At 48.7% G+C, this 27,301-nt stretch overlaps 2 protein-coding genes across 3 annotated transcripts; one reads left to right on the top strand and one right to left on the bottom strand.

Annotated features, from left to right (window-relative positions):
• Positions 1 to 26,152, bottom strand: LOC149332230 (uncharacterized). Its single transcript, XM_089557485.1, has 6 exons — positions 25,831 to 26,152; positions 11,540 to 11,750; positions 9,504 to 9,651; positions 5,872 to 5,999; positions 3,088 to 3,202; positions 1 to 315 (listed from the first exon to the last, which is right to left on the bottom strand). Exons 1-6 carry the CDS (start codon positions 26,150 to 26,152, stop codon positions 97 to 99), a joined length of 1,143 nt encoding a protein of 380 aa, XP_089413611.1. The 3' UTR covers positions 1 to 96.
• Positions 13,099 to 15,909, top strand: LOC149332231 (uncharacterized). 2 transcript variants are annotated; one of them, XM_089555714.1, is made up of 2 exons: positions 13,099 to 13,578; positions 13,615 to 15,909. In XM_089555714.1, exons 1-2 carry the CDS (start codon positions 13,099 to 13,101, stop codon positions 15,907 to 15,909), a joined length of 2,775 nt encoding a protein of 924 aa, XP_089411840.1. The 2 variants fall into 2 exon arrangements, with proteins under 2 accessions (XP_089411840.1, XP_089411839.1); XM_089555713.1 differs by having other exon boundaries at positions 13,099 to 15,909.
• Positions 26,153 to 27,301: the final 1,149 nt, after the last annotated feature.

The raw sequence follows: 27,301 nt of genomic DNA, 5'->3' as shown, positions 1-27,301 counted from the left end.
TGAAAGCGCTTGCCGAAACACCCGGTACACCCAACACATGTGTAAGACAATGAAGCAACTAATAACAGAGCAGTCAAGAGTATAACTGTCCTAACGTTATTCGAGCGTTGCCTTCCAGATGACGAGAGCGTAGCTTACCACGTCAACAGTCCCCAACGCAAACTCATCGCAGTCCTTGTAGAGCTGTATTTGGCTGGTACGGGTTAAATTTTCGGTGTGCTTGTAAGACAAAGGGGTGCGCTGCATTGTCACGCCGACGATAATGTGTTTTTTGCTGTGCTGATAAGATTTCCTCACCAGCTCCTTATGTCGGCTCTGTGAAGACAAAAGATTGAACGAGGAGACCGTGTGGATCATAGGCTGATACTCCCGCCAGACACGGAAACAAGCAACAGACACAAGGCAGTCGCGGGGAGGCGACTGTAAACCTGTACGTATCCGCACCCGGTTATGGCGAACCACATGTTTCCCAAGGTCAGGAGCGATAGGTGTAATCTTTGTGGGGTGATAGGTAACCTAGACCAAATAATATGAGAATGCCCGTACTCTTCCAGGAAGGGGAGGGGCATGGCATAATGTAGGTAAGAGAGAAACCAGAAAGACCTTGCTGCGCAGCTCAGACCCTCAGCTCCAGCCCCTGCTCGTCCAACTGGCTGGAGAGGCCGACGGGACCCGATACCTCCCGGCCAGCATCTAGAAAGGCACTCCCTGCCCCGCCGGCCGCGTGCCGCGGGGGGGGGGGGGGGGGGGGGGGGGGAGAAGCTGCCTTTTTCTTTTGGATAATACAAGTTGCCACTGCTACTACTACTTGCCTAACTTCTCTTCTTTCTCTTAATAGTAAGCAGCTGCTGTCATAGCTATAATATGGAAGCATAGCTGGCTGTACTCCCACGAAGGGGCAAAATGAGCACAACGCATAGGCAGCGTATGACTCTCGAGGGTTAGCAATATCGAACTAATATTGCGTGATAAGCCGTCTTCGCTATACAAAGTACAAATTCCAAGTTATAGCCGGATATCTACTTTTCTTACGCCAACGTATACAGCGCAAGAAATCAAATCGTTTGGCACAACTTCGAATTTCCTACGTCAATTAGTTTAGGCGTAATGGACGTTTCAAGTTTCAAGAATCCATGTTTTGGGGAACCAAAGGCCGTCGGTGCCAATTCTTATGATAAGCTAGACATTTATTCGATTAGTAATCTTATGCTCCGTAAGCCGCTGGATCGTTTGATACCACTCCGAACAGTCTACGCCAATTAGATAATCCATAATCTGTGTACCAATGGTACCACCCACTGGCCCCAGTTTAATGACCTTGTGGTACATACTAAAGCGACTTTGAGTAAAGTGAGTATTAGAGCGAGCGCTCAAGAAGTGCCTTCAATTTTTAGCGGGCATCTTCAATTACTATTGCGAAAAGCACCGAGCCAACATGGTGCCACCGAACAGGTATGAAATGAAAATACAGCTGACAGTCTTACGGACTGGGAAATCATCCGGCGCAACCTAGAAACCCCTGGCTGGAGCCTGATTAACGCAAAACACAACCCAAGAGTGACTAGCCCTGACGTCCAAACTCCTAGGTGAACGTCACAACGGTTCCCAAGCGAGAACACCACTCCTTGAGCAGCCTACTTTTGACACTTTCATTTCTGTCCTTCGAGGTGTGCTGCTGTAGACAAGACCGGGTGCAAAATATTTCCGGTCAAAACAAAGTATCCCAGTGCATGTTAGCCACTAATCAAAACTTCCTGACAATGATCTACGTGGTGTCCTGAGCATAAAGGCAAAATCCTTATCCACACTGAAGTACACAGTTTTAAAACCTTCTGGTCATGAAGGTATATGACGAAAAATACAACTGTGCAATCCAAAATACAAATAAAGTGACCTTCCGGCTCATATACAGGATCCTTGTGTACTAGGAAACATATAATTTAGCTTATGGTCAGTCTCACTTAATTAATGCGAAAGTATTTCTACGCTATGTCAGCTGGGTTGTGTCAACCAAAACGTGTCCGCAAAACGTGTGCGCAGCAGTTGTGACTTCTACAGAAGAGGCAGAATCAAACGAGTGGTTGTAATCGAAAGAGGATGGTTCGATGATGCTCCTCAAAAACAATTATATCGATAGGATGATTAGTTAATTAATTAGAGCCAAAAATGGCAAAACCTCGTCGAAACAGCGCGGACATCGATATAGTGAGCGGAGGAGACAAAAACGTGGACGACAAAATAGTGCAAAAATAGGCAAAGGAGTGAAAATAAAGTTTGAAATTAATTGCAATGTATTTCATGAGTGATAATTAACTGGACAATAGTGTTTCAATGACATATTATTTAGCTAATTATCAGCAAAAAACATTGGACGGTTTAATAGGATGGACGGGGATACAGTGACCGAGAAAACAACCACGGTTCCAAATTTGAATAACCAGAATGGTTTATTGAGATAAAAGAAGGTATAATCAGAGTAAATAAATCGATATTTAATTACAACATAATACAATTACGCTAATTATGAAAGTTAACTTAATTAACAAACAAAAAGAAAATTATAAAGAGGGCCAAGAGAGGTTACGAGTGCCGAGGAGGTGTCAACGTTTTCGCATTCTCCCAATGCGGGTCGCCGCCGTGATCTCTAGATGGTTTTGTTTTTGCTCAGTATCGCTTTCATCTGCACAGCAGATTAAGTGATCATAATAGCTTTTTTTTTACCTACAGCCCTTTAGCGCTGATTTTACACAGCCGTGATAGGCGGAGGCGCACCACGGTCTCCGTGCGTCATAGCTTATTATTGAACTCTATCGGTGGTCCACCAAATGGGTACAGTCTTATTTCCTATTTGCTCAATATTGTTTCCCATCGAAGATTTCCGACACGACACGCAAAGAAAATTTCAAGGCAGTATCAGAGTTCCAATTTCCTGCTCCAACAATGTGAGAGTATGAACTCCCTTTCACGTACGGGACGGCTCGTTTCTGTACAATACGTGTTTCTGTTATACTTCTTGTCCTCTCAGGGTGTAGAACTATGGTAGTTACGTTAGGCCTGGTTGGCTAGCGCAGGTTCATGTGCACTCACGAACGAAGTGTAGTCTCCGTCCAGGGCCGTTATAATAGCCTGAGGGAGCACCTTGCACTTGTTGATTTCTTGCGTGCGGGTGGACGTGACCACGATCACAGCGTCCGCATCGTAGCTGCAGAACATACAGCGCACACCGTCAGTCTCTCAACCCTGCGCTATGGAATACCACGGTGAGTATAAAGCAACTCTCTAGATATAGAATTCAGAAACGTGCTCCTGTACCTACCTCACAGTGACAAAACCCCCAAAGACAGACATTCCATCGCTTAAACATACCCAAACAACTCTGGACAAAAGCATTTTTGAAGAAACAGGACCCGGTTTATGAGCGCAATTTTGTCATTTTTTTTAGAGATTTCACTACAACAACCAATATATCCGCCGATCTCCCGTCGGCAGGTTTTAATTTGTTTGATATTAATGTTTTTGCTGTCGTCAAAGGCGTTCCCCTTTGGTTTCCTATGGCAGCCTTAACTGCTCGATGCGAGTGATCGAAACTCTAAAATAAAGATTTTGCTACGCATCGGGCGAGTCGACCATTACCTTCAATATTTCCGTAAATATACCTTAGAATATTTCAATGTTCAAAATTTTTGTCCAAGAGTTGTCGACATGAACCGACATTCCGTTCTGGATTAAACCGGTTCAAACTGGTTCAAACGGCTTTGAGATCACAAAAACTTTCTTTTGAATGTGGATGATTTTTCCAGTGAAAGCTTTTGATAAAAGCTCCTTTGCAGTGTGGCGTCTTTATGCAAAAAAGAACAAAATTTGTTTTATGCGATATGTTTCACATTTACTTAATTGAATTTAAGTTAGACCACAAAATAAAATATTGTTAGCTTTGTAAGCTGTAGCTATTTCACAACTTGAAACGCATTTCTTTTTTTCACTTTGTTTGCCTCGTGCGCTATGCCGTCATGTAAAACCAGCTTTCCAGAAAAACTGGAGCAGCCGAAGACATCTATACAGCAATTAGATAATAATGCACGACAGGAAGGCGGGAATAACCAACCTGCATGAACCGCAAGAAAAGAATACTTTTTCTCCAAGCAGTGAACAACGATTGGATTGAATATGATTGGATTATGGGGTTTTAACGTCCCAAAGCGGCTACGAGGGAGGCCGTAGTAGGGGGTAATTTTTTTCTTTGCGCAAGGACAGATGTTAGCAATGTGGTGAATTCGCGAAAATCTTCGCGAGATATCAGTTTGTGCGTGCACCAGCATAAATAAGCTTACCGAGAAACGAAAAAAAATAAAGTGCCAAATAAGGGTATTTAGAAGATTTTAAATATGCCTACAATTTGTAGATAATTTTAACCTCTGAGGGTTCGAACGAAAATCTGTGGAAGCAATGAGTAATTAACGCAAATAGCCTCTGTATACGTCAGCCATCTCATGAGGGACAATATAAAGAATGCTGGTATACTGCACTCCAATCAAAGTGTTTGGAGGCCTATAGGTATTGTTCTTCCCTTTATAAAGAAGTGAAGGCAAACAAATCGCAGGGACATCCACCTACTTTATGTGTTCGCAGAGCGATAGCACTAGAGCCTCGTGATGTCTTTACTTCGAGCATTGTGTCATTCATTAACGGTTGTAAAGGTTTGCGGATCCCTACACATCTGTCTGCACAATACCAGACATCTCTTCGGGTCGACTGGCTGGCAGCTAAGTTTTCACGAAGACGTCTATAGGTGGCAACAGGAACGCAATGAAGATATAGTGAAAACTCGATCTAACGAAACACGATTTCACGAAGTTCCCGATCTAAGGAACAAATTTTTATTCTCCGGCAAGTACCCGTAGGGTTCAATGTTCTCAATTCTGATTTCTCACTCATTTCGAACACGATGTATAGCATCAACTGCTGGCAGCGAGCAAACATTAACATCTGGGTGCCCAAGTCGTGGCCATGTGTTAGTGTTCACCGGACTGCAACCTGCGGCGCTGCATGTAGCAATGGACCCCTAATCTGCGGCGCTTCCCACCTTGGCATTGAATCTGTTTTACCAGATGGCACTTCAGTGCTCAAGCGATTGGACCACCTTTGCGGACTATTCATACGTGAAAGCGCGGGTTATCGGCAAATATGATGCCACAGTAGCTTTTGGGTGCAGCGAAGTTGGGATTTCAGATTTCGAGAAAGGGAATAATGCCTTCCTCGATATTACAAATTTCCCGATTTAACGAAATAATTCGTGGCTGCTTGTGGCTGAACGAAAGGGGTTCAGCTTAAGCTAAGGACAACGCAGCGAGCTATGGAAAGAAAAATGATAGGTGTGACGTTAAGATATCGGAAACGGGCGGAGTGGATTTGCGAACAAACGCGGGTTAATGACATCCTAGTCAAAATCAAGAGGAAGAAATGCGCTTGGGCAGGGCATGAAATGGAATCAAGGTGATCGCTGATCCTTAAGGGTAACCGAGTGGAACCCAAGAGAAGGAAAACGTCGCAGGGGGCGGCAGAAAGTTAGCTGGGCGGATGAGATAAAGAAGTTTACGGGGATACGGTGGCAGCAGCTGGCAAAGGACAGGGTTAATTGGAGAGGCAAGGGGGAGGCCTTTGCCCTGCAGTGGGTGTAGGCAGACTTAGGATGATGATGATGATGATGATGATGAACTTTACATGTTATCAACGTATAGTTATCACTTCTGGTCCTGGGAATTATGGGACAGACGACGCATTTTTTTCGCCAATAAAGCTTCTGATGCCTTCGCATTGAAATAGCTGCCGTTTATTTACCGGTTCTCGGATGGCAACAGCATGAGAACTTACTCGCTAGCGACGGCCGTGCCGAATAGACCTTGGAACTTGGCCCAAGTGTTACCCTTTTTGTACTGGAACGTCCCGATCGCTATGATGGTTCTTCTTGATGGATCGTTGTCTTGGAGCTTTTTAAATTCCTGGAAAGTGAAATAAAGTGTTATTGCAGGCCAGACGCTGTTGACAACAAGAGCCGAGACGCTCAGGAACTGGACACCAAACTGAATTACGACCATGGTTGTGTGTTCAATCTTAAGTCGCTTAAAACGGAATTGGTCGTCGAATTCTGAGCCGAGTCTTTTAAACCCTACATACTAAATAGATTTTTGCGCCAAGGGAGCACAGAAAAGAAAGAAGACCACACCGGCGCTCACTTCAAGTGTTTAAAATGAGGGGGAAAGCACTCGACATACATAGCCCTCCAAAAATCCCCGCGCACGCGCACGAGTACAAAGCAGCATGGATTTCAAGTCAAAGGTCTTCTCAGAGTAGGCACGAAAAAAACTTCAGCTCAGCCTCGGAAAGGAAAACAGATGTGCCACAGCCAGCTTTCTTGATGTAGAAGGCTTCCAACGTCTCACGCGATGTCTGGTGTCTGCCTCTATCCAGAATCCTCACATCGCGGAACCGCGGAATACAATCGGTGCAAGCCCTGCAGTGATACACAAGTCATTCACCTTCATTATTTGCTTTCTCTATTGCATGCTCGTTCACGCTACGTCCCGTCTGTCCAATGTAGGATTTCCCGCAGGAATGGGGAATTTCAAATTACGACGTTTGTGCCACACTTATGAAACGCTGGCCCTTCCTCTTCTGACAGCCAAGCATTTGGCTTTCGCAAGTTATGCGACGGCTTGCTCCCCTCGGGCGCAAAAAGGGCTCTTGCGGTACAATTCGGTCCACTCAAAGATAGTGAAAAGGGGCATCACCAACTTTTGCCTGGAGTCATCACTCCGGAAGTTATGTGTGTACGAGATGCAAGCCAGTTTTTACAATCATTTGGGTAGGCTCGTTGCAGCTGGCTTCCATGAGTCGGTCTCGGTCCCTGTGGCAGAAACGCTTTTGAAGACGATGACGGCTGGGCTAAGCAGGAAAGAGTCGAAGGGAAAAGAGTGGTTCATAGTGGTCCCCTCCATCCATAAAGTCACGCACAACCAGAAAATAGCCGGTATAATGTACCGGTTGTGTTCTCTTGCCCAGTTAAGCCGTCGCATAACATGCGAAAGCCAAATGCTTGCCTGTCAGAAGAGGAATGGCGTGCGTCTCATAAGTGGCTCACAAACGTCGTATATGCTGTTCTCCTGCCCTGCGGGAAATCCTAAATTGGACAGACGGGACCTTGCGCGAATGAGCATGCAAAAGATATGGAAAATAATGAAGGTGAGCGACTTGTGGATCACTGCAGGGCTTGCACCGATTGTATTCCGAGATGCGAGGATTCTGGGTAGAGGCAGACACCAGACATAGCGTGAAACGTTGGAAGCCTTCTACATCAAGAAAGCGGTTGTGACACATCGGTTTTCCTTTGCGAGGATGAGCTGAAGTTTTTTTGCCTTTTACTTGAAATCCATCTTCCTTTGTACGCGTGCGCATGCGAGAGGGGTTTTGGAGGGCTATATATGTCGAGTGCTTTCACCTTCATTAAACACTTAAAGTGAGCGCCCATGTTGTCTTCTTTCTTGTCTGTGTTGTCTTGGCGCAAAAATCCTTTCAGTATGTATGATCCCCAACTAGCCCAGCAGTTAACTCTTCTAAATTTTGAACCATAGGCGGTAACAACCGTTTGCCTTTTTTTCCCCCGCATGATTTTTTGACTGTCGAGAATGGACGGAATTTCGAGAGATTCGCTAAACGACTCTCAGCCCCCCAACGATAATAATAATAATAATAATAATGATAATAATAACTTGTTTATTTCCATCAGTGATGGGGGAGACTGCGGATAAAAGCCGCTTGACAACAAGCGACTTGACTGAAGCCCGCAGCCTCCCTACAATGCAGGCAGCGATAAAACAACAAAAAAACTCGCAGAAAGCACAACATTCAAAATTAATGCACGCACTCCTGATAGTCACAAGAGGTAAACATAACAAAAGACAAGATAAAACTTTTAGTTGTTATTTTAAGCAAGGATTGTTAATGAAATGTTTCCATAGGGTTCATACAGAAATCGCACGTAAATCTATACCTGATTTGTGGAATGAATTTGAAAGGGTTGGCAGTATGTATGACACTTTTTGCCTCGAATAATTTGCCTAGAATAAGAAGAAAATGCGTGACAAAGGGCTCGAATGTTGGACTGGTCGCCATAGGCAGATTTAAGTGTAAAGTTAAGTGTGAAGTGTCAAGTTAAGTGTTAAGTGTTAGTGTTCAGCTGCTTTCCACCTCGACAGGTTTTCATGTACAGTCTGCGTTCTTCGGTTAGAACAGACGCTGAGTGCATCATGCCAAGGAGGAACCCGTGGAGAAGGTAATTCCTTCACGCGGCACCAAATGGCCTCCCGTGCCTTCTGGTATAATTTGGGACTCTCAGTGAGTGTAACTTCAATCACTTCCCTTCGTTTTCTTTTGTGGATAAGTTTATTAATGTACTTGTTTCGAGAATAGCAATACGATCCTTGAAAGCTTTCTGCAAGGAAAAGTCAATTTCGGCAGCTGCATCTCCAGTTGCAGAGATACACTAGTCAAGAGGCAAAATAAGGAAATATTTCCCGGCAATCAAGTTGTGTCTAAACAGTGGCGGCGCTAGTTTCCCTCATGACAAGTGCACGAAATTATACCTCCTCAAGCTTTTATACTCACCACCTCTCCTTCCCCACGTCAGTGTCACATATTAAGGCGAAAGCCTTTAATGCCTCATCGTTGTCGACAGAAGGTTGTCAGCAGAGACGTCACGCTTTTCGGTTGGTCGGAATGGTCATGACATCAGAGTGCGCGGATTCGAAGTAATGAGGTCACCCACGGGTGCCTGGCGCCCTCTTTGGGAGCACACGACAACTAAAAAAATAGTTATCGTCCGCTCCGAAAGGTGGCGTAAGGCCTCCGTGGGTGACCACATTACATACCTCATTACTGCGAACACAGCCATGGATACAACCGAACTCATCGAAGCAAAGAGAGAGTCTTGCTAAAGAAGCATTCAAAGTCGGCAGTCAAAGTGAGTTGTAATGTGCAGTCAAATTTTGTAGTCAAATAAAGCACTAGTACAGCACAAACAGTCTCGCAGTCAATGCCAAACAGTGCGCCAGGAGGGGCTTTCGCCTTGCAGCACTTTACAGAGCCAAAGTGGTACCTGATTTTTTTTTTGTACTTTGAAGAAGTCGCGGACGTTTTCGTCACGGATGCCGCGAGTACCAGAGCCGCACTCCTCATGATACGCCCAGCATGAAATTATCGGTACCGTTGTTTTTACTCCTACCGATATCGTAGCAGCGAAGAATACGAATTACACGCACGCATATTTTTTTTTCGTCTTGAATGTCCCCGGCTAAAGTTCGGGAGGTTCACGAAGCTAACCCATCACCGTAGAAGCGACAGCCTAGCATGCAGCCACTAACTAGTAGCGCCTACAACCAGAGCATCCACTCACAACATGCAGTGTGGGGTTTTCAACGTAGTGTAATTCAGGGAAACGGAAGGCGTACCTTGAGAAGGTCCTTGGCTTTATTTACCCAGGTTTCCAATATATCGATGGGTGCCGTCATGCCAAGAAACCCGTAATTTCCGATGTTGCTCGACTCTAGTGCCTTGATAGCTGCAGTATTATTCTGGATGACGCTCAAGGTAACGTACCTACGGGAGACAAGAAAAATATAGAGGGCGCTTAAGCTTCGCCTTTAAGAGTGGAACGAAACAGCGCCTTGCAGCGCTGCCAGGTTGGTTGGTTGGTAAACATTTATTGAAACAGTCAAGGGGCCGAATGCCCAGATCTAGGGGTCGGCCGAGACTCCTTGGAATCTGGGAGCCTCTAGAGCGAGAACGATGAGCGCTCGTTGGTCGTCTAGGGTAGAGCTGCGTAGACGAGCCTCCCACGTATGTTGTGTGGGTGTTGGCATGTGCTGTCGTGGATACGTCCAGTCCATATGAAGGAGGTCTCCTGGGATATTGCAGTGTTTACACGTCGGCACGTACCGTTCCGGAAATATATTATGGAATCTTCTGGGATTGGGGAAAGTGTCTCTCTGGAGTTGGCGCAATATGACGGCCTCTGTCAGGAGTCCGTGGAATGCTATCACCCGTTCAGCGCGACGGCTTGCCCGTTGAACAAATCGAAAATTTTTTGTTTGTTTGTTTGTTTGTTTTTGAGGAAAGGAAATGACGCAGTAGCAGTCTCACTTATCTTGGTGCAGACTCGAACACCGTATGATACACATAGGTCGCCGGTTCCCCCGATTATAGGTCACCGGTTAGAACCCCTGCCACGAGCTAGGCTCTAACTTTTTAATAAGTTTATGCTGCATGAAACGTTGAATCGTGTGACACCATCCGCAGCATTCTGTGCCAAATGGTTGGCATGATACGATTTTTTTCTGACCGGTGGTGCTCACAACTGCGACGACGTCGACGGCTTTTCAACCGAATGAGCTGTATACGCTGTCCCGTATAACAAACACTTGTCGTCTACCAGCGGGTCCTATGCGTGAACGTATAAAGGAAATCTAAGCGCCGCCTATGATGTAGGCTGTTTGTAAGGCTGTATACAGCAGTGAGCGTAGTGGTGTCTATGGGTCCGCAGTTAGCCTGCATCCCAGTGCATTCGGCGGCAGCAATGGATTGCACAAGTGGTATTAGTTCCTATAGCGGACATTAGCCGCCGATCTATCCTGGCGCGTAGATGACGGAATATAACTAAGGGTGGTGGTGGTGATCTCTTTTATTACTCCCAAAAACAGGGGACCAGTCCAAGGACCGATTGGGCTGGCTTAGAGGAGGTCGGCGGGGATCCCTCGGGATGTCGCGGCCTCCCCCGCGCGTTGGATAAGCCGGCGTTGGTCTGCCGGCTCGGAAGTACGCAGGAGGGACTCCCAGAGACCCCAAAACTAAGGGCAGCCCAAACAAAAAATAGCCCAACTACTACAGCCTAATGTAAGTCTCAGATAACGGTGCTGAATGCCCAGTTGCATGACGCACAAATCAAATCGCGAAGAAATACCTGCCAGATTTATCGTTTGAAGCGTTAGCGTGGGGTAGAACTGGACAGTTACCTCACCAATTACCTAACACATCTATCCGGCGCCATGATAGTGAACGCGCTTATGGTAATCGTACTTTTTATTGATGGTGGGTTTGCACATGCTACAGAAAAACTAAGTAACCGACCGCAATTACGTTTACTTCATCTGAAATGTAACTCATTTCGGAGGTCATTAACAGCCCATGAAAAGGAACAATTAAATATTAGTAGTCGATTATCACCTGACCTAGGTGGCAGGTGGAGCACCTTCCTCCTAGGTCACGCCATCGCACGACATTTCACTTACTGCATGTGAACACCTACACTGCACGCCCAGCTTAGCGCGCCTGGGGCACAAATACCTTCATTTTCAGGGGCACTATTTCTCCTGAAGCGAGGAATAAATGTTTACAGCAAGCAGCCTTCCATACATGTGCATACTTCCAGCTATTTTGAGTGGGAGGGCTCGAACGTCCCAGGGAAATTAATTTTTCAAACTCCACCCACCTGATGTCGAAGGAGATGCCTCCCTTGGTCTTTGAGTACTTCTTCAGGACATCCTTGAAGGTGTCGAAAGAGGTTTGTACCTCAGTTGCCACTACAATTCCGTTGTTGATGAAGACTTCCATGTAGTACATGTAGTGGCAAATACCATCGCCAGGGTACTGGTTCTCAAATACAGCTTGAGCAGCCACCGCACAGTGGAGTTCTTTGAGATCTGAAGAAAAACGTGAACACGCCGTGAAAGCTCGTATAATAAACGCACGAGTACTGAAAAACTCATTATATTCGCAAAGACCGATACGCGAACTATGCGCATAGATGAGAACGCAGTACTTTGTGTCTGTATACTTCACAGCGAGAGCCATCAACATTATCGACGCTGTGGTGTGGGAGACCGCAACTTGTGCGGGCTCCCGACTGCAGAAAGGCCATCATTCGCAGAGCGTAACCGTACTTACCCTCCTCGCTACAAAATTGTTTTTTCAGGTTCGCATGCCTCTGCTGTCCAGTAAAACGTCAAAGGACGCCTTTCGATGTATTAGAACACGCATCTTCTTTGTTTGCGCACCAATGCTCCTATCGCATTCGGAAGCTCTAACTTGCTCGGATCCCCTAAGCCGACAGGCGTTTCCATTTCCAAAACACCTAGTATGCCAGGCAGAAAAGGGGGAGAAAATTTTCCAAAAATGTTTCGAAAGTGACAAACTGTGCAAGCACCTTCCAAAACAATCTTGTACGTACTATCGCGCTCAATATGAGTTGCAACGCGCGGTCATCGACCGGGGATCGTTCTAGGGTGTGCCTCTTCCAAACAGTCGCTCGGAATTCTGGGAGGAAATTTTCCAGAGCGGGGGTGCTGTTGTTTCCTGGAACAGCAGTTTCTCCCAGAATTCCGAGCGACTGTTTGGAGGAGGCACACCACGGAACGAGCCCCGGTCGATGACCGCGCGTTGCAACTCATATTGAGCGCGATATGATAGAAGCCAACAGCCACAGAAACCAAGGGGCACAGGGGATTTTTTTATTTATTTATTTTGTGCTGTTGATCAATTTAGAATATTACTGAATATATTGATGCGGGTAGACAGCGCCTCCTCTATACTTTCTGTGCCTGGGCGAACGCTCTCCTCAGGCCGTCGGGCGCCGGCTCCGCCGCCGCTAGCGGCTGCCGCGTGGGGGCGCTGCCTGAGTGGAATACGTCGGGCGCGCCGGGTGCCTCGACGCCTCTATGCTAGATGACCGCTCTCCTCGACAGTACGAGAAGCTCGGCGACTGCTGACCGCCAGCGCGCAGTACGATTCTTGTTTTCGTGTTTGCATTCGTGTTTAATTGCATTCATGCTTTTCTGAGGCTTTTGCAAGTACGTATTCCGCATACAATTTGTCTGGCTGCACTTGCAGTGCGAAACTTGCATTCGTATTTGATTGTATTCGTGTTTTTCTTTGTCTTTCGCACGCACGTGTTCTGTATGCAGTAAGTGCGGCCGCGCTGACAATGCGAAAGCTTTATCCGTGTTTTTTTTTTTCCAGGCTTTTGCAAGAACGCGTTCCGCATGCCTCAGTATGTCGTACTGTTGTGTTCCATTGTGCACATCAAACGGAAAGAAAAAGGTTCCCGGGCTGTCGTTCCATGAAATACCAGCTGCCGCCGGTGTACGAGAGAGGTGGCTTGCAGTAATTCGGCGGGATAATTGGTCACCTAATACAGAATCGAACTACTCTAGAGTATGCAGCCGCCATTTCAGAACAGAAGACTTCATAGAAGGAAAAAAGCGGCGGCTCAAAAAGGATGCAGTACCATCCGTATTTGAAGAATACCCTTCACGTTTGCAGCCGAAGGCGACTACCGAACGAAGCACGGCAAGTATCACTAAACGTGACCGTGCTGTGAACGAAGAGGCAACAAATGCCTGCACCAGTAGCAACGCTGCCTCGCGACCACTGCCGTGTGCGACGCTGACGCTACCACGTCCCGAAGCTGAAGAATCGGAGCCCATGGACACTACAAGCACTGCAGACGAAACAACAGACCTTTATGCTGTAGTCTGCCAAAATGAATGGGTGCACAAAGCTGGACAGACTGCTAAATGCGATCAAAGCGTCCAGGTTGACAGCAAGTCGGCCTCTGCTTTGCTCACCACCGAAAAGGCCAAATGGAAGAGAAAAGAAAGAGACCTGAGGAGCCAGATACTGAGACTACAGCAGACAGTTGATAAGTACAAGATGGAGCTCAAGAAACTGCAAGAAGATTCTTTGACAACAGTCATTTCCTGCATCAGAGAAAGAGCAGCAGAAAAAGAGGCTTCAGCTATGTTTCTCATGGATCAAATCAGGAATTTCAAGAAAAAAAGGCCTACCTGGTCTGAAGAAACAACTCGGCGTTGTGTGGTACTGAGGCATTTATCAACAAAAGCCTACGAACATATTCGGGGGGAAATGCTTTTGAAGCTACCAGACCGAAAGACCCTAACCAACTATATTGGAACGACAAGTGGTGAGACCGGGTTCAGCAAACTGGTGGAAACTCGGCAGCTATCTGAAGCCCAAAACTTGGACAGCCCGCAGTCTAAGGTCTGCTCGCTCATTGTTGACGAGATGAGGGTAAAGGAGAAGCTGCAGTACAATAAGCAACGTGACTGCTTTGTCGGGCAAGTGGACATTGGGCTGGAAGAGCAAAACGCCGATCTTGTCTTAGCCAACTCGCTTCTGTGCTTTGTCCTCAGTGGATTGTCAACGACATTTCGAATCCCAGTCGCATACTATTTTACAAAAGGGCTAACTGGGCCCCAACTTCACAAGTTGATGATTTTTGTCATGCAAAAAGTGGAAGCCTGTGGGTTTAGGATTGTTCGCCTTGTGACTGACAATCACAAGGTGAATGTGAGCTGCATGAAACTGCTTGGAAATGGTGTGCTTACCTACCGGATCGAACACCCCTGTGACCGCAACAGGCTTCTTTTCCTCAGCTTTGATCCGTGCCACGTAATGAAGAACGTGAGGTCACAGTTTCTGTCGCGTGACCTTGGCCCCAAAGGTGAGATTTCTGCTTCTCACGTAAAAGACCTGTACGAGCTGCAGAAAGGCTTGTCTGTAAAGCCCGTTCGGTATTTAAGCAGAAAGCACGTCTATCCGACCAACATAGAAAAGACGAACGTGGCAAGGGCTGTCCAGCTCATGTCTCCGAGTGTCACCGCTGCCTTGGAGCACCTCAAGGATCAGGCTGGGCGCACTTGTGCCGTGTCATTTTCAGCTGCAGGCCCAACCATTACGTTCATGAAGAACGTTTATCGGTGGTTCGTGCTCCACGATATAAGCAACACGACGCAGAACATACACCAACATTTTCCGGATGCTCGCCAATTCGACGACAGTGCTGATCCGCGGCTTGAATGGCTTGAAGTCACTTTCCCTATGTATTTGGAAATGCTAAAGAAAAGGTCTGGGCATACCCGTGAATTTCTCACAGACGAAACCTATCAGGCAATTCTGATCACCACCTATTCCACAGTGACGTGTGTCAAATATCTGCTCACTGAAGAGAAGTTCTTTTTCGTCCTCACCCGAAAATTCAACAGTGATCCAATTGAATCCCTGTTTGGTAGTTTGCGAATGTCAGCAGGATGTAACGACATGTTGGATGTTCGGGCTGCATTGTCAGGTCTCGAAAAGCTATTGAAGACCGGGATCGCTGCTTCTAATTCAGCATCCAATATTGCCCACAAAGAATGTGCTTCGATGTCAAGACTCACACCCGCTGACGTCCTTTCTTCTGCGCCACCAACCTCTACATCAGCTCCAAAGTCTCCCCTGACGTCGACTGTGCAAGGAGCGCCGAAGCTGTCGAGAGCAAGATTGGTGCTTCAAAGGCTTACGACCACAATTTTGCCACAGCACCTGCCGTCACTTCAGATCTCGGCTACCGCTTATGTGGGCGGTTACATTGCACGAGTTGTTGGCGAGCATATGGATTGCGAGAACTGCTTTACTTTGTGTACAAAGCCGGTTAGCAACCAGCCACTACTTCAGTTCACCCGCAGCCAAGACCGAGGTGGGCTGCTCTACCCGTCAGCTCAACTTCTCTTCGTTCTCGACACATTAAGAGCTTTTGCTGACCGCGCCCTGCAGGACAATCAGACCTTGCAAAAGCCTCTCATCACATTAGTTGAGCACGCTGTCCCAGCTCTGTGTGCTTCAAAGTTGCTGAAGTGCAAGAGTGATGGCGGCAACGAGCACAGGCTTAAGCTCATGAACCTTATATCGGTTCGTTTCCTGAGGCCGCTCCTCTGCAACTACGCATTCAATGTCACCGACAAGCATGACGTAGTTAAGCATTTTGCGAAAAAGCCCCTTTCGCGAAAGTACGCGAAACTGTGAGAGTGGCATACGCTTTACTGCCATGTGGGAGTTAGCCACCACAATAAATACTTTTTTTTTCGAGTTTGAGTAAGTGTTGACTCAGCACTAATATTGAATATATGAACCTCTATATCTGCGCAGAGTTATCTGCAGGCAGATGATGCAGCGCCTCACGTTACATAACTGATGGCACTGACAGCAGGGCGCATTTTTCGCGCGTACCATACGCGCTCAAGTTGAGCGTCAACAATACGACTCGAGACACCACGCAGTCTTGCAGGAAGTGCGCGGCAGATCATATAATGAAACCACATGGCAAAGCTCCATATTTTCTGGTGCCACCTGTGGCTTCGGTGGCGACAAGGGTAAAAACTTTACGAAGGAAACGCGGGATAAAGTATCGCTTTGGAAGCAGTCTAACGGCTTTACTTGCTACTTAGCGCATGCCCTTCCGGCTTGCGTGTCGTCTGCTACATGAGTAGGCAACAGCACGCAATGGAGCTCTTTCAGAGCCCAAGATTTCAGTATTAGCTGCTTCAAAACACTGCTTTCAAATAACGGCCCTCAGACAGGCGAACTTAAAGGTGACAGAACAATTTTCCACGCGCTGTCATATCAGCGCAGCAGACGACGCGCGAGCGCATTGCACAGCGATAGCCGCAAAAGACACGACTAAGATGGTCCGGTTACCCTTAGCGACAAGTGCTTCCGAGTTCCCTTTTAAAAAAAGTTTTGATTGTACTTGAAACAACATGACTGTAGCCGAAAACTCAACGACACAACAGCTGCGAACGGCGTACGTTTCTATGAGCCACGGCGGCCACGGCGCGGCAGTGATCCTACTCCGGTGGCGGCGCGTTGCGGCGAAACGCCGTACTAGCCCCGACGGCCGGCTCCCATTGTTCGCCTCTCCTTTTCCCAGGCACTGGGGTAGACGACGACGACGACGACAAAGAGCGATGGCACGAGTGGGAAGAGTAGAAGAGGACAACGAAGTTCGGACTGTGTTCTCGGTGCCGCTCGCAGCTGTTCTTGTCTATTTGTAAATAACTGTAAATATATTCTTTCCCGCAACATATTTGGTGGAGGTGCGGCTTTCCCCTACGTCTACCGACGACGGAGCTCCGCAGCGGCCGCCAGTTGCCTTCCCTCATCATGACCCAAGACGCCGCCCAGCAAACCTCAGCCCCGGCCATGACATCACTCGTTATTTCTCCCCCTCGTGACCCTGGGACCTTTTCTGGTACCGACAACACTGACGTCGACGACTGGATCAACATGTACGAGCGAGTGAGTACCTACAACCGCTGGGATCCGACCCTCATGCTCGCAAATGTAATATTCTATCTAAAAGACACCGCCCGGGTCTGGTATGAGACGCACGAAGACCATCTGACCAGCTGGGACGTGTGCAAAGAGAAACTCCGCGAATTGTTTGGACGGCCGCTCGGCCGAACGCTTGCCGCTAAGAAGGACCTCGCCTCCCGAGCTCAAACATCTACGGAGTCCTATGTGTCGTACATTCAAGATGTGCTGGCCCTCTGTCACAAAGTTGACGCCAACATGCCCGAGTCTGACAAAGTCGGCCACGTGTTGAAGGGAATCGCCGACGATGCCTTCAACTTGCTCGTATACAAGAACTGCACTACAGTCGACGGAATTATTAAGGAATGTCGACGCTTCGAGGAAGCCAAAAGCAGGCGTATTAGCCAGCCGTACACACGCCTCCCCAACACGGCTGCGACTTCTTCATGTGAAGACCTGCGACACCGGGAAACTCCAGCGCCCCCAGAAAATGTGACCCGCATCATCCGACGCGAGCTCGAAGCTATGTCCCCTGCCCCCCTGCATCTACATGATGGCGACAACCGCTTGCCTACCATCTCTCTGGTACAGGCTGTCGTCCGCCAAGAGCTTGCAAACCTTGGTTTCCAGCCCGTCAGCCCTGTACGGTCTTCACCACCACCCGAAATCACTGCGATTGCTCCTGGACGACCTTCGTACTTCACTCCACGTCGGCGAAACCCTAACGATTGGCGGACAACCGACGACAGGCCCATTTGTTTCCATTGCCACCGCATTGGCCACATCTCCCGCCACTGTCGAAATTATTGGTCCCGTCGCAGCACATACCGTCCTCTCAGCTCCCACCGCGACGACGAACAGCCCAGCCACTACACGCCCCCTCCAGCCCAGCACAGTGCTTCAGTCGACGGCCAGATTCCCCGCTCCAGCCGCTCCCCGTCCCCCCTGCGTCGACAGTCTCGTTCGCCCCAACGCCGTCGCTCCTCTCCTGGCCCCTACGGACGCTCGCAAGCGGAAAACTAGACGCTGCAGTGTCTGGAGGTGATGCTGCAGTACAGCCCCAGTCCCAAAATCCTCGATTAGCCCTTCGCGCACACCATAATTTGCTCGCCATTCATGTCGATGGAGTGCCTGTGCGAGCCCTGATCGATACAGGCGCGCACGTATCCGTCATGAGTTCAGCCCTACGACGCCGCCTCCGAAAAGTACTGACCCCTGCACCCAAAGCCGTTCTCCGCGTTGCCGACGGCGGAACGCCTCATGTTGTTGGACTATGCACAGCCCGTGTGACCATATCCGGCCGCCATACATCCGTTCTGTTCTCTGTTCTGGACCAGTGCCCTCATGAAGTCATTCTTGGCCTCGACTTCCTGTCTGAGCATTCAGCCCTCATTGACTGCGCCACTAATGTTGTTCAGCTTGACCTTCCTCTTTCTGCTGAGACGCCGTCCCCAGTTATACACCGTCTTTGTGCTGTCGACTTTGTCCGTCTACCGCCTCAAGCCGCAACTTACATTTCTTTCTCATCTGTTCCCCCTGTACCTGATGGTCACTACGTAGTCACTCCGGAACTTGACGTCGCCCTGACGCGCAGCATTGCGCTTCCACACATTGTATTTACAATGTCGGCCAACCGAGCGTACCTTCCGGTCCTGAACTTTGGTTCATCCATCCAACCGCTCCCGCAAGGCATCTCACTCGCCACGCTGTGCCCTGCTGCCGAATGTGTGATATCAGTGGTGGACAGCTGCTTACCTTCCACTCAGCAATGCCGGTTGCCTGCGGCCCCATCAACAGCGAACCCAATGGACGACTACGCCGACATGATCGCTTCTGACCTACCGCCGATGCAAGCTCGCGATCTTAGGTGCCTCTTATCAACTTTCCGCGACATCTTCGACTTTGATAGCCGTGTTTTGGCTCGGACCTCTGTGGTGACGCATCACATAAACACCGGTGATTCCGCTCCTCTCCGCAGACGTCCGTACCGAGTGTCCAGCGCCGAACGCACCGTCATAAATCAAGAGGTGGACAAGATGCTCGCAAAAGACATCATCGAGCCCTCGTCAAGTCCTTGGGCTTCACCAGTCGTCCTGGCGAAAAAGAAGGACGGCAGCTGGCGCTTCTGCGTTGATTATCGGCACCTCAACCGCATCACAAAAAAAGACGTATATCTACTCCCAAGGATCGATGATGCATTAGACTGCCTCCACGGCGCCAAATATTTCTCTTCAATTGATCTTCGATCGGGGTACTGGCAAATTGCCGTTGATGAAAAGGACCGCGAGAAGACCGCCTTCGTGACGCCTGATGGCTTATACCAGTTTAAAGTCATGCCGTTCGGCCTCTGTAACGCCCCGGCTACCTTCGAACGAATGATGGACTCCCTTCTTCGTGGCTTTAAATGGTCCACTTGCCTCTGTTACCTAGACGATGTTGTGGTTTTCTCGCCTACTTTTGCCACGCACCTCGAGCGCCTCTCCAATATTCTGACAGTGTTTCGTAACGCCGGCCTTCAGCTGAATTCATCGAAATGCAAGTTCGGTCGTCGCCAACTCACTATTCTCGGACACCTCGTTGACGCTTCTGGTGTACGCCCAGATCCCATCAAAATTCAAGCTGTGAAGGACTTTCCTGTTCCAAGGTCGTCGAAAGATGTGCGCAGCTTTGTCGGCTTGTGCTCGTATTTTCGCCGTTTTGTCAAAGATTTCGCCGGTATCGCTCGTCCCCTCACCGATCTTCTGAAGAACGACACCCCCTTTAACTGGGGCCCTGCTCAAGAGAACTCATTTTCATCCCTCGTCCATTTGCTGACCACTCCGCCCATCTTAGCACATTTTGACCCGTCGTCTCCCACAGAGGTTCGCCCGGACGCCTCCGGATATGGCATCGGCGCCGTACTTGCCCAACGTCAACAGGGTCAAGATCGAGTCATCGCTTATGCCAGCCGCCTACTTTCAGCCGCAGAGCAAAATTACACCATTACTGAGCGCGAGTGTCTTGCCCTTGTCTGGGCAGTGGCTAAATTCAGACCCTACCTGTTCGGTCGTTCATTCGCTGTTGTCACTGATCACCACGCTCTCTGTTGGCTGTCTTCACTAAAAGATCCCACCGGTCGCCTTGGTCGCTGGGCATTGCGCCTCCAAGAATACTCATACTCCGTCGTGTACAAGTCAGGGCGCCATCACCAGGACGCTGACTGTTTATCCCGATACCCTGTGGAACCACCTGACCTAGAGGACGCTGAGACCCTGCCCTGCCTCTTAGCTATCTCCGATCTTGCCGATATTGCCAACGCACAGCGCCACGACTCATCTTTACGTCCTATCTTTGATGGCATCCTTTCTGCAAACCGATCTCCGTCTCTGAACCTTTATGTGCTCCAGAACGGCATTTTGTATCGCCGAAACCTACGCTCCGATGGCCCTCCGCTCCTGCTCGTGATACCCCAACATCTACGCTCTTCTGTCCTTGAAGAACTGCACGACCTACCGACAGCCGGTCCCCTTGGCGTGTCCCGCACGTACGCTCGGGTGCGGGATCGCTTCTTTTGGCCTGGTCTCTATCGTTCCGTCAAGCGTTACGTGGCCGCTTGCGACCTGTGTCAACGTCGGAAAAGGCCCTCCACTTTGCCTGCCGGTCTTTTGCAACCCATCGACATACCTCCGGAACCTTTTCACCGTGTTGGCCTCGACCTTCTTGGCCCTTTTCCGACGTCCCTCTCCGGCAATAAGTGGATCGCTGTCGCAACTGATTATACGACTCGGTACGCCATCACGCGTGCTTTGCCGTCCAGCTGCGCTACCAATGTTGCCGATTTTCTTCTGCAAGACGTCATCCTTCACCACGGCGCCCCTCGTCAACTGCTCACCGACCGCGGTCGTTATTTTCTATCCAGAGTAGTTCACGACATTCTTCGTTCGTGTGACACGCAGCACCAGCTCGCGACAGCTTACCACCCCCAAACCAATGGGCTTACGGAAAGGTTCAACCGCACGCTCACCGACATGTTAGCCATGTACGTATCGCCAGACCACCGAGATTGGGACGCAGCCTTGCCTTATGTGACATTTGCATATAACTCTTCCCTTCATGACAGAACAGGCTATTCTTCTTTCTACCTTTTGTTTGGTAGGCATCCCACCTTGCCTTTGGACACACTCTTGCCGCCTTCTTCAGCCCCCACCACTGCTTACGCTCGGGACGCCATCTCCCAAGCCACGCTGGCGCGCCAAATAGCACGTAGAAGGCTCCAAGCCTCTCAAGTTTCCCAGAAGTCAGCCTACGACCGCCGTCACCAGGCCGTCGAATTTACCCCGGGATCACTCGTCCTTCTCTGGACGCCCTCTCGCAGCGTCGGTCTCTCCGAGAAGCTCCTTTCGCACTACCGTGGCCCTTACCGTGTCGTGCGCCGTGTTACCGACGTGAACTATGAAATTGCTCCCCTTGAAACCTCGCCATCGTCCTCTGGCGCCACCACCGACATCGTCCACGTCTGTCGCCTTAAACCTTATCACGACGCCCATACGTCGCCGCTCTAACGCCGAGACGGCGTTTCAGCAGCCGGGGGTCCTGATGCGGGTAGACGACGACGACAAAGAGCGATGGCACGAGTGGGAAGAGTAGAAGAGGACTACGAAGTTCGGACTGTGTTCTCGGTGCCGCTCGCAGCTGTTCTTGTCTATTTGTAAATAACTGTAAATATATTCTTTCCCGCAACAATATTATCGCTTAAAGCTAATTGATTAGAAAAGCAGAAGAAAAAACAACCACATGCCGCCGGTGGGATCCGAACCCACGACCTCCGAATTACGCGTCCGGTGCTCTACCTCTGATCTACGGCGACGGCTGTCAAACCTTCTGCTTTCGGGGGTATTTATGTTTACAAGTAACCTAACCTTGAGAGTGTTCATCAGCGCCACCCACGTTCATAAGTACATGTAAGTACGGTCCACTGTTAAGGGGAACATGCGATCGCGTGGCCGCCGCGCTTTGCGAAGTGCTGCCTTGGGAGTCGGTGAGAATTGGGGGCACAATGCGCATGCGCGGTAAGCACGCCGGGCTGCTCTTCCCGCGCGTGCGCCTGCTGCCTCCCATTCTCGCCGGCTCTGAGCGGCAGCGCTTCGCGAAACGCCGAGGCCACGCGATTGCATGTTCCCCTTAACAGTGAACCGTACTGTATAGTAGTGAACAAAAATACAGGATATTTTCGATTTCACACAAATTCAAAATAACGTGGATATTACATACCTGTTTGCTATTTCTGAACATATTACAACGCAATATTGCCCTTTTCTTCCGACAGGAGCTGTTGGGAGCGTAACTATGTCTGCAGTACGGTTTTCATTTTTGTCCTAGCATGGGCGCTTCGTATAGCGTTCATTTTTCGTCTGTCATAAAATTATCATCAACTTGTTCTCATGTTCAGTTTACATACTGTGAGGTTCCATGTATCTGCATATTTTTATAAGAGTGCTCAATTAGCAATTATACGCAGCCGCATCAGTTTTTACTAGATTTGAAAGCACCACAGTGCATGCCTTAGCAAGTTCTGAAAAGATGTCGACTCAAAGGAGGTTTGGTTTTTCGATATTCGAAGGAGATACTCCAGAACGACCAACCAGAAATAAAGACAGTGTTCGCTCGAGCATAAAATCTCCATACTGACTGCTATCGACATTTCCGAAGATTTGGCCCTGTTACCAAGCTCTGCAGTAACTCCATCGACTGTGAGACGTCATGTGCAGTGCACTGAATTAAACGACAGCAGCGCAGCTGAAACCCTGCGCATCAGATAGAATAAGTGGGTTTCCAGGATGATGCAGCTAGGTAGAGGAGCATCTCGTGTGGATGGGTCACAAAGGGAAAAGGGTAATTTCATTAAACGAATTAGAGGTCTTATCGTGTGGGAATGCTGCGATTCGTTGTATACGCTGCCCCAAACGCAATTTATATGAGCCTCGTTATCAACTTCCCACCTTTAACATTAGAGATGGGAACGTAATGGCACTGGGCTGGCTCTCCGCTCGTGGAATTTGTCTCCTTGGCTGAGTTCCGGGTCCCATGAACGAATACGTCTATCAGGGTATTGATGAAAAGGTTGTGCTTTCATACAGGCACGCGAGAATCTGGGATACGGATATGCGTTTCAGCAGAATTACGACCCGAAGCACTGCTCTGCGTTCGTGAAAACCTGGATGAAGAGGAGGACGATGGAACTTATGGAGGGGAGAGATGGCCCACTGAAATTATTTAAGTTGAATATATCTAGATAATCATCGCGCATCGTCTGGGAAGGGGGGAAGGAGGGTCGGAATCAGCAGCGCCGAGCACTAAATCGAGAAACTGCTGCAAAAGTGGGGAAACATGGACTAGACTTTCACCGACAGCTTCCTGGCCTCCGTGTTTCGGAAGAGTCAAGCAGTGATCGACCGAAAAATACTTGCGTGTGTCTAGGCATTCTAGAAATATTTGCCCGAGTTTCTAATAGATAAAACATGTAATCACCTTCATGCAACCTTCATGCGGTGCGGAAAGCAGCAATTCAATCAATTTGCTGTGCGAACAAATTAAGCTTAATCAGATGATGAACATTCGTTTGCTATCGTGTAGAAATTCTGATATTAACATCCCACCATCCCCGTGTGCAAGTTTTAGCGCTTAAAGAAGGGTACATTCGAAAAACAAATTTCTCAAATTAAGGACAACGCAGCGAGCTATGGAGACAAAAATGGTAGGTGTAACGTTAAGAGATCGGAAGCGGGCTGAGTGGGCGAGGGAACAAGCGCGGGTTCGGGTTAATGACATCCTAGTCGAAATCAAAAGGAAGAAATGGGCTTGGGCAGGGCATGTAATGCGAAGGCAAGCTAACCGCTCGTCCTTAAGGGTAACAGTGGATTCCAAGAGAAGGCAAGCGTAGCAAGGGGCGGCAGAAAGTTAGGTGGGCGGATGAGATTACGAAGTTTTCAGGATACGGTGGTCGCAGCTGGCAAAGGACAAGGTTAATTGGAGAGACATGGGGGAGGCCTTTGCTCTGCTCTGGGCTTAGTCAGGCTGATCATGATGATGATCTACGAGCGCAGGTAATTGCTACGCGGGTACTGTGAAAATTATGGAGCTGGGAACCTTGACAGACACGAGACAGCGATATTGACCATGACAGCAAGTATTTGGCCTTCCGGCTGCCGAGTGATGATATCAACAGTATAATCAAACTTAAAAATTAAAACGTTCGAAAAAGATTTGCTATATCATTCTCGATTGGAGACTGCTGACTGTTATTCATTTACCGAAAGAAAGTTACTCCAGGAAAATTCATGTTATGTGGCCCATCAAAGATTTGCTCTTGCGTTTTTTGGGGACCTCGGTTAAACAACGCGTATTAGACAACCTTCAAATCGAACATATCGGTTATCACGCGTCACGACTTTATTATCACCTTGATTATCAATGACAAAGCGAAATCACAGTCAGACGCCAGACTACATCCGATCTCTGACCATGACAGCACTGAAAACCACATTGTGCTTTAATATCCGTTGACCGAATGCCTAGTGCATGACGTGCCGAATGCCGTGTGTATGATTATCTCATCACATGTTATGTTGTTTCATTGATTATATAAACTGATCTCGCATTACTTAAAGGTGCACTGTAGAGGTATCTGAACTCGTCATTTTGCCGCCGGAACTAATTCTACACGTTTCCAGCATTCTTAAAAACTCCAATTTATTGCCCTGTGCGGCCGATTTCCCTAATTAAATATGATTAACGTCCGGCTGCCGCCTTTTTTTGTTTTTGTTTTGAATTCCCCGCAGACGGTGGGAGGAGTCGACCAACGTATGGAGTGCCTTTCTGGCAGTCGCGTGGCGACTTTGCTTTCGCTTTTATTTTGTTTCTTCTAGGTTTCCGTCAATACATAGGTCTGGTCAGTGACTAAACAGCTGCAAATTAGGCCCACGGAAATAAAAATACGCGTGGACTCTTTGCTTTCGCCGATCACTACGTATCACTCCGTCGATGGCAGAGCGGCAAGCCGCCACAGGACTGGCTGAAAGGTTGGTCGACTCCTCCCACCGTTTTCGGGGAATTAAAAAAAGGTGGGAGCCGGACGTTAATCGGATTTAAATTAAGGAAATCGGCCGCACATGACAATAATTCGAAGTTTCCAATAACGCTTGTGTATATCGTGTTCCAGCGGTAAAAATAGAAGTTCAGAATCCTGTTCAGTGCACCTTAAGGTGGGCTACACGCGTCTCAGTTGCTAGGGAACCTAACAGCAATAGTTAAAAAATTAACTGTTCAATAATTGTTAACCAGCCTGCTATTTAGCACTTCTTAGCTGTATTCTGATGTACTACACCACTGACAACGCTCTGCCAAAAAAAGCGCTCTTCTAAAAAAAAAAAAAACATTATTAAAAATTATGTGAAGTCTCAGGTTAAACACCATTTCTATGTAAATAAACAAACAAACAAATATGGCACGTAATGACTGCATTGAAGTGGTTTAAAAAGGCTTCTCCCCAGTTTTGTTGAGCACAGCACTTATTAGTAAGATCTCAGCTTCATGTCAGTGGCATCGAACGTAACTTTAGAATAAGCATGCCCTGGTATAGAGAGCACGGTCTCTTACCTGGCGGCTTGGTAGTCGTGGTCGTACTGGTCGTAGTCGTCGTAGTCGTCGTAGTCGTCGTAGTCGTGGTGGTACTGGTCGTGGTTGTCGTAGTCGTGGTGGTACTGGTCGTAGTCGTCGTAGTCGTTGTTGAACTGGTCGTAGTTGTTATTCTAGCATCTTTTGTCGTCCCTGTCCTGGTGGTCGTCGGCTCAGTCTCCTCCGCTTCAGTAGTCACCTTGGTCGCGCTGCCCCCGCTTGGCCCCGTGGGCGTCCGATATAAACCGGAGTCGTCTTCTTGCTGATTGTCTTCTTCTTCCTCAAGTTCGTGTGCTGCGTGCATAACAGTATTGGCTAAAATATTATTCATGAGCTACACACGGCGAAGCGGAAAAGTCGAGGCGGCCCAATGAACGCACCTGACCCCTAATTTCTCCGGAACCGTTAGTGTTTGTTCTCCTGGTCCCAAAACAGACGCCCTCGCCAGTATAGTTCCCCTTTGTTTACGGGTACGACGTTAAGGGCGATACGATGAGTGCGGCGACCTTCCTAAATTGCCGCCACAGCAGCAATTATTGTCCGTCTCCACTCTGGTTTCAATGACGTGATTAAATAGTTAAGCGTGTTTGGCTAATTGGTGAGACACCGCTGAAAACTGTGCGCAAAACAGACCGCACGACTGACACCCAGTTTACCACTGAGGTTGAAGTTTGCGCTTCGTCTATGTCCACTTCTTCATCCCGTCAGTTCAGTGCTGTGTTTTCTATAAGTTAGCGCTGTCATTGCCCACCCTTTTCATAATGAGAGAGGATGGAGAGAACCGCGACAGTTCAGAACGGAACAGGCTTTTGGTGCGAAAACACTAAAAATGGTCCCAATCAAGATTCTTGTGTGAAGCTCGGAGTAACTCAGGTAAGGTTGGGTAAGTTCGGAAAAGCATCTCGCCAGCTGCAGCCAATGGAAGGAAGCTCAGGATAGTCCGGAGGGACGTCGCACAAGCTGCAGCCAATGGGAGGAAGCTCGGGTAAGTGCGGAGGAGCGTCTCGTCAGCTGCAGCCAATGGGAGGAAGCTCAGGATAGTCCGGAGGGACGTCGCACAATCTGCAGCCAATGGGAGGAAGCTCGGGTAAGTGCGGAGGAGCGTCTCGCCAGCTGCAGCCAATGGGAGGAAGCTCAGGATAGTCCGAAAGGACGTCGCACAAGCTGCAGCCAATGGGAGGAAGCTCGGGTAAGTGCGGAGGAGCGTCTCGCCAGCTGCAGCCAATGGGAGGAAGCTCGGGTAAGTTCGGAAAAGCGTCTCGCCAGCTGCAGCCAATGGGAGGAAGCTCGGGTAAGTGCGGAGGAGCGTCTCGCCAGCTGCAGCCAATGGGAGGAAGGTCAGGATAGTCCGGAAGGACGTCGCACAAGCTGCAGCCAATGGGAGGAAGCTCTGGTAAGTGCGGAGGAGCGTCTCGCCAGCTGCAGCCAATGGGAGGAAAGTCAGGATAGTCCG

This window comes from Amblyomma mixtum, chromosome 8 (genome assembly GCF_055824585.1).
Source record: "Amblyomma mixtum isolate Tamu chromosome 8, ASM5582458v1, whole genome shotgun sequence".
NCBI lineage: Eukaryota > Metazoa > Arthropoda > Arachnida > Ixodida > Ixodidae > Amblyomma > Amblyomma mixtum.
This window is presented reverse-complemented; position numbering and strand designations above follow the sequence as displayed.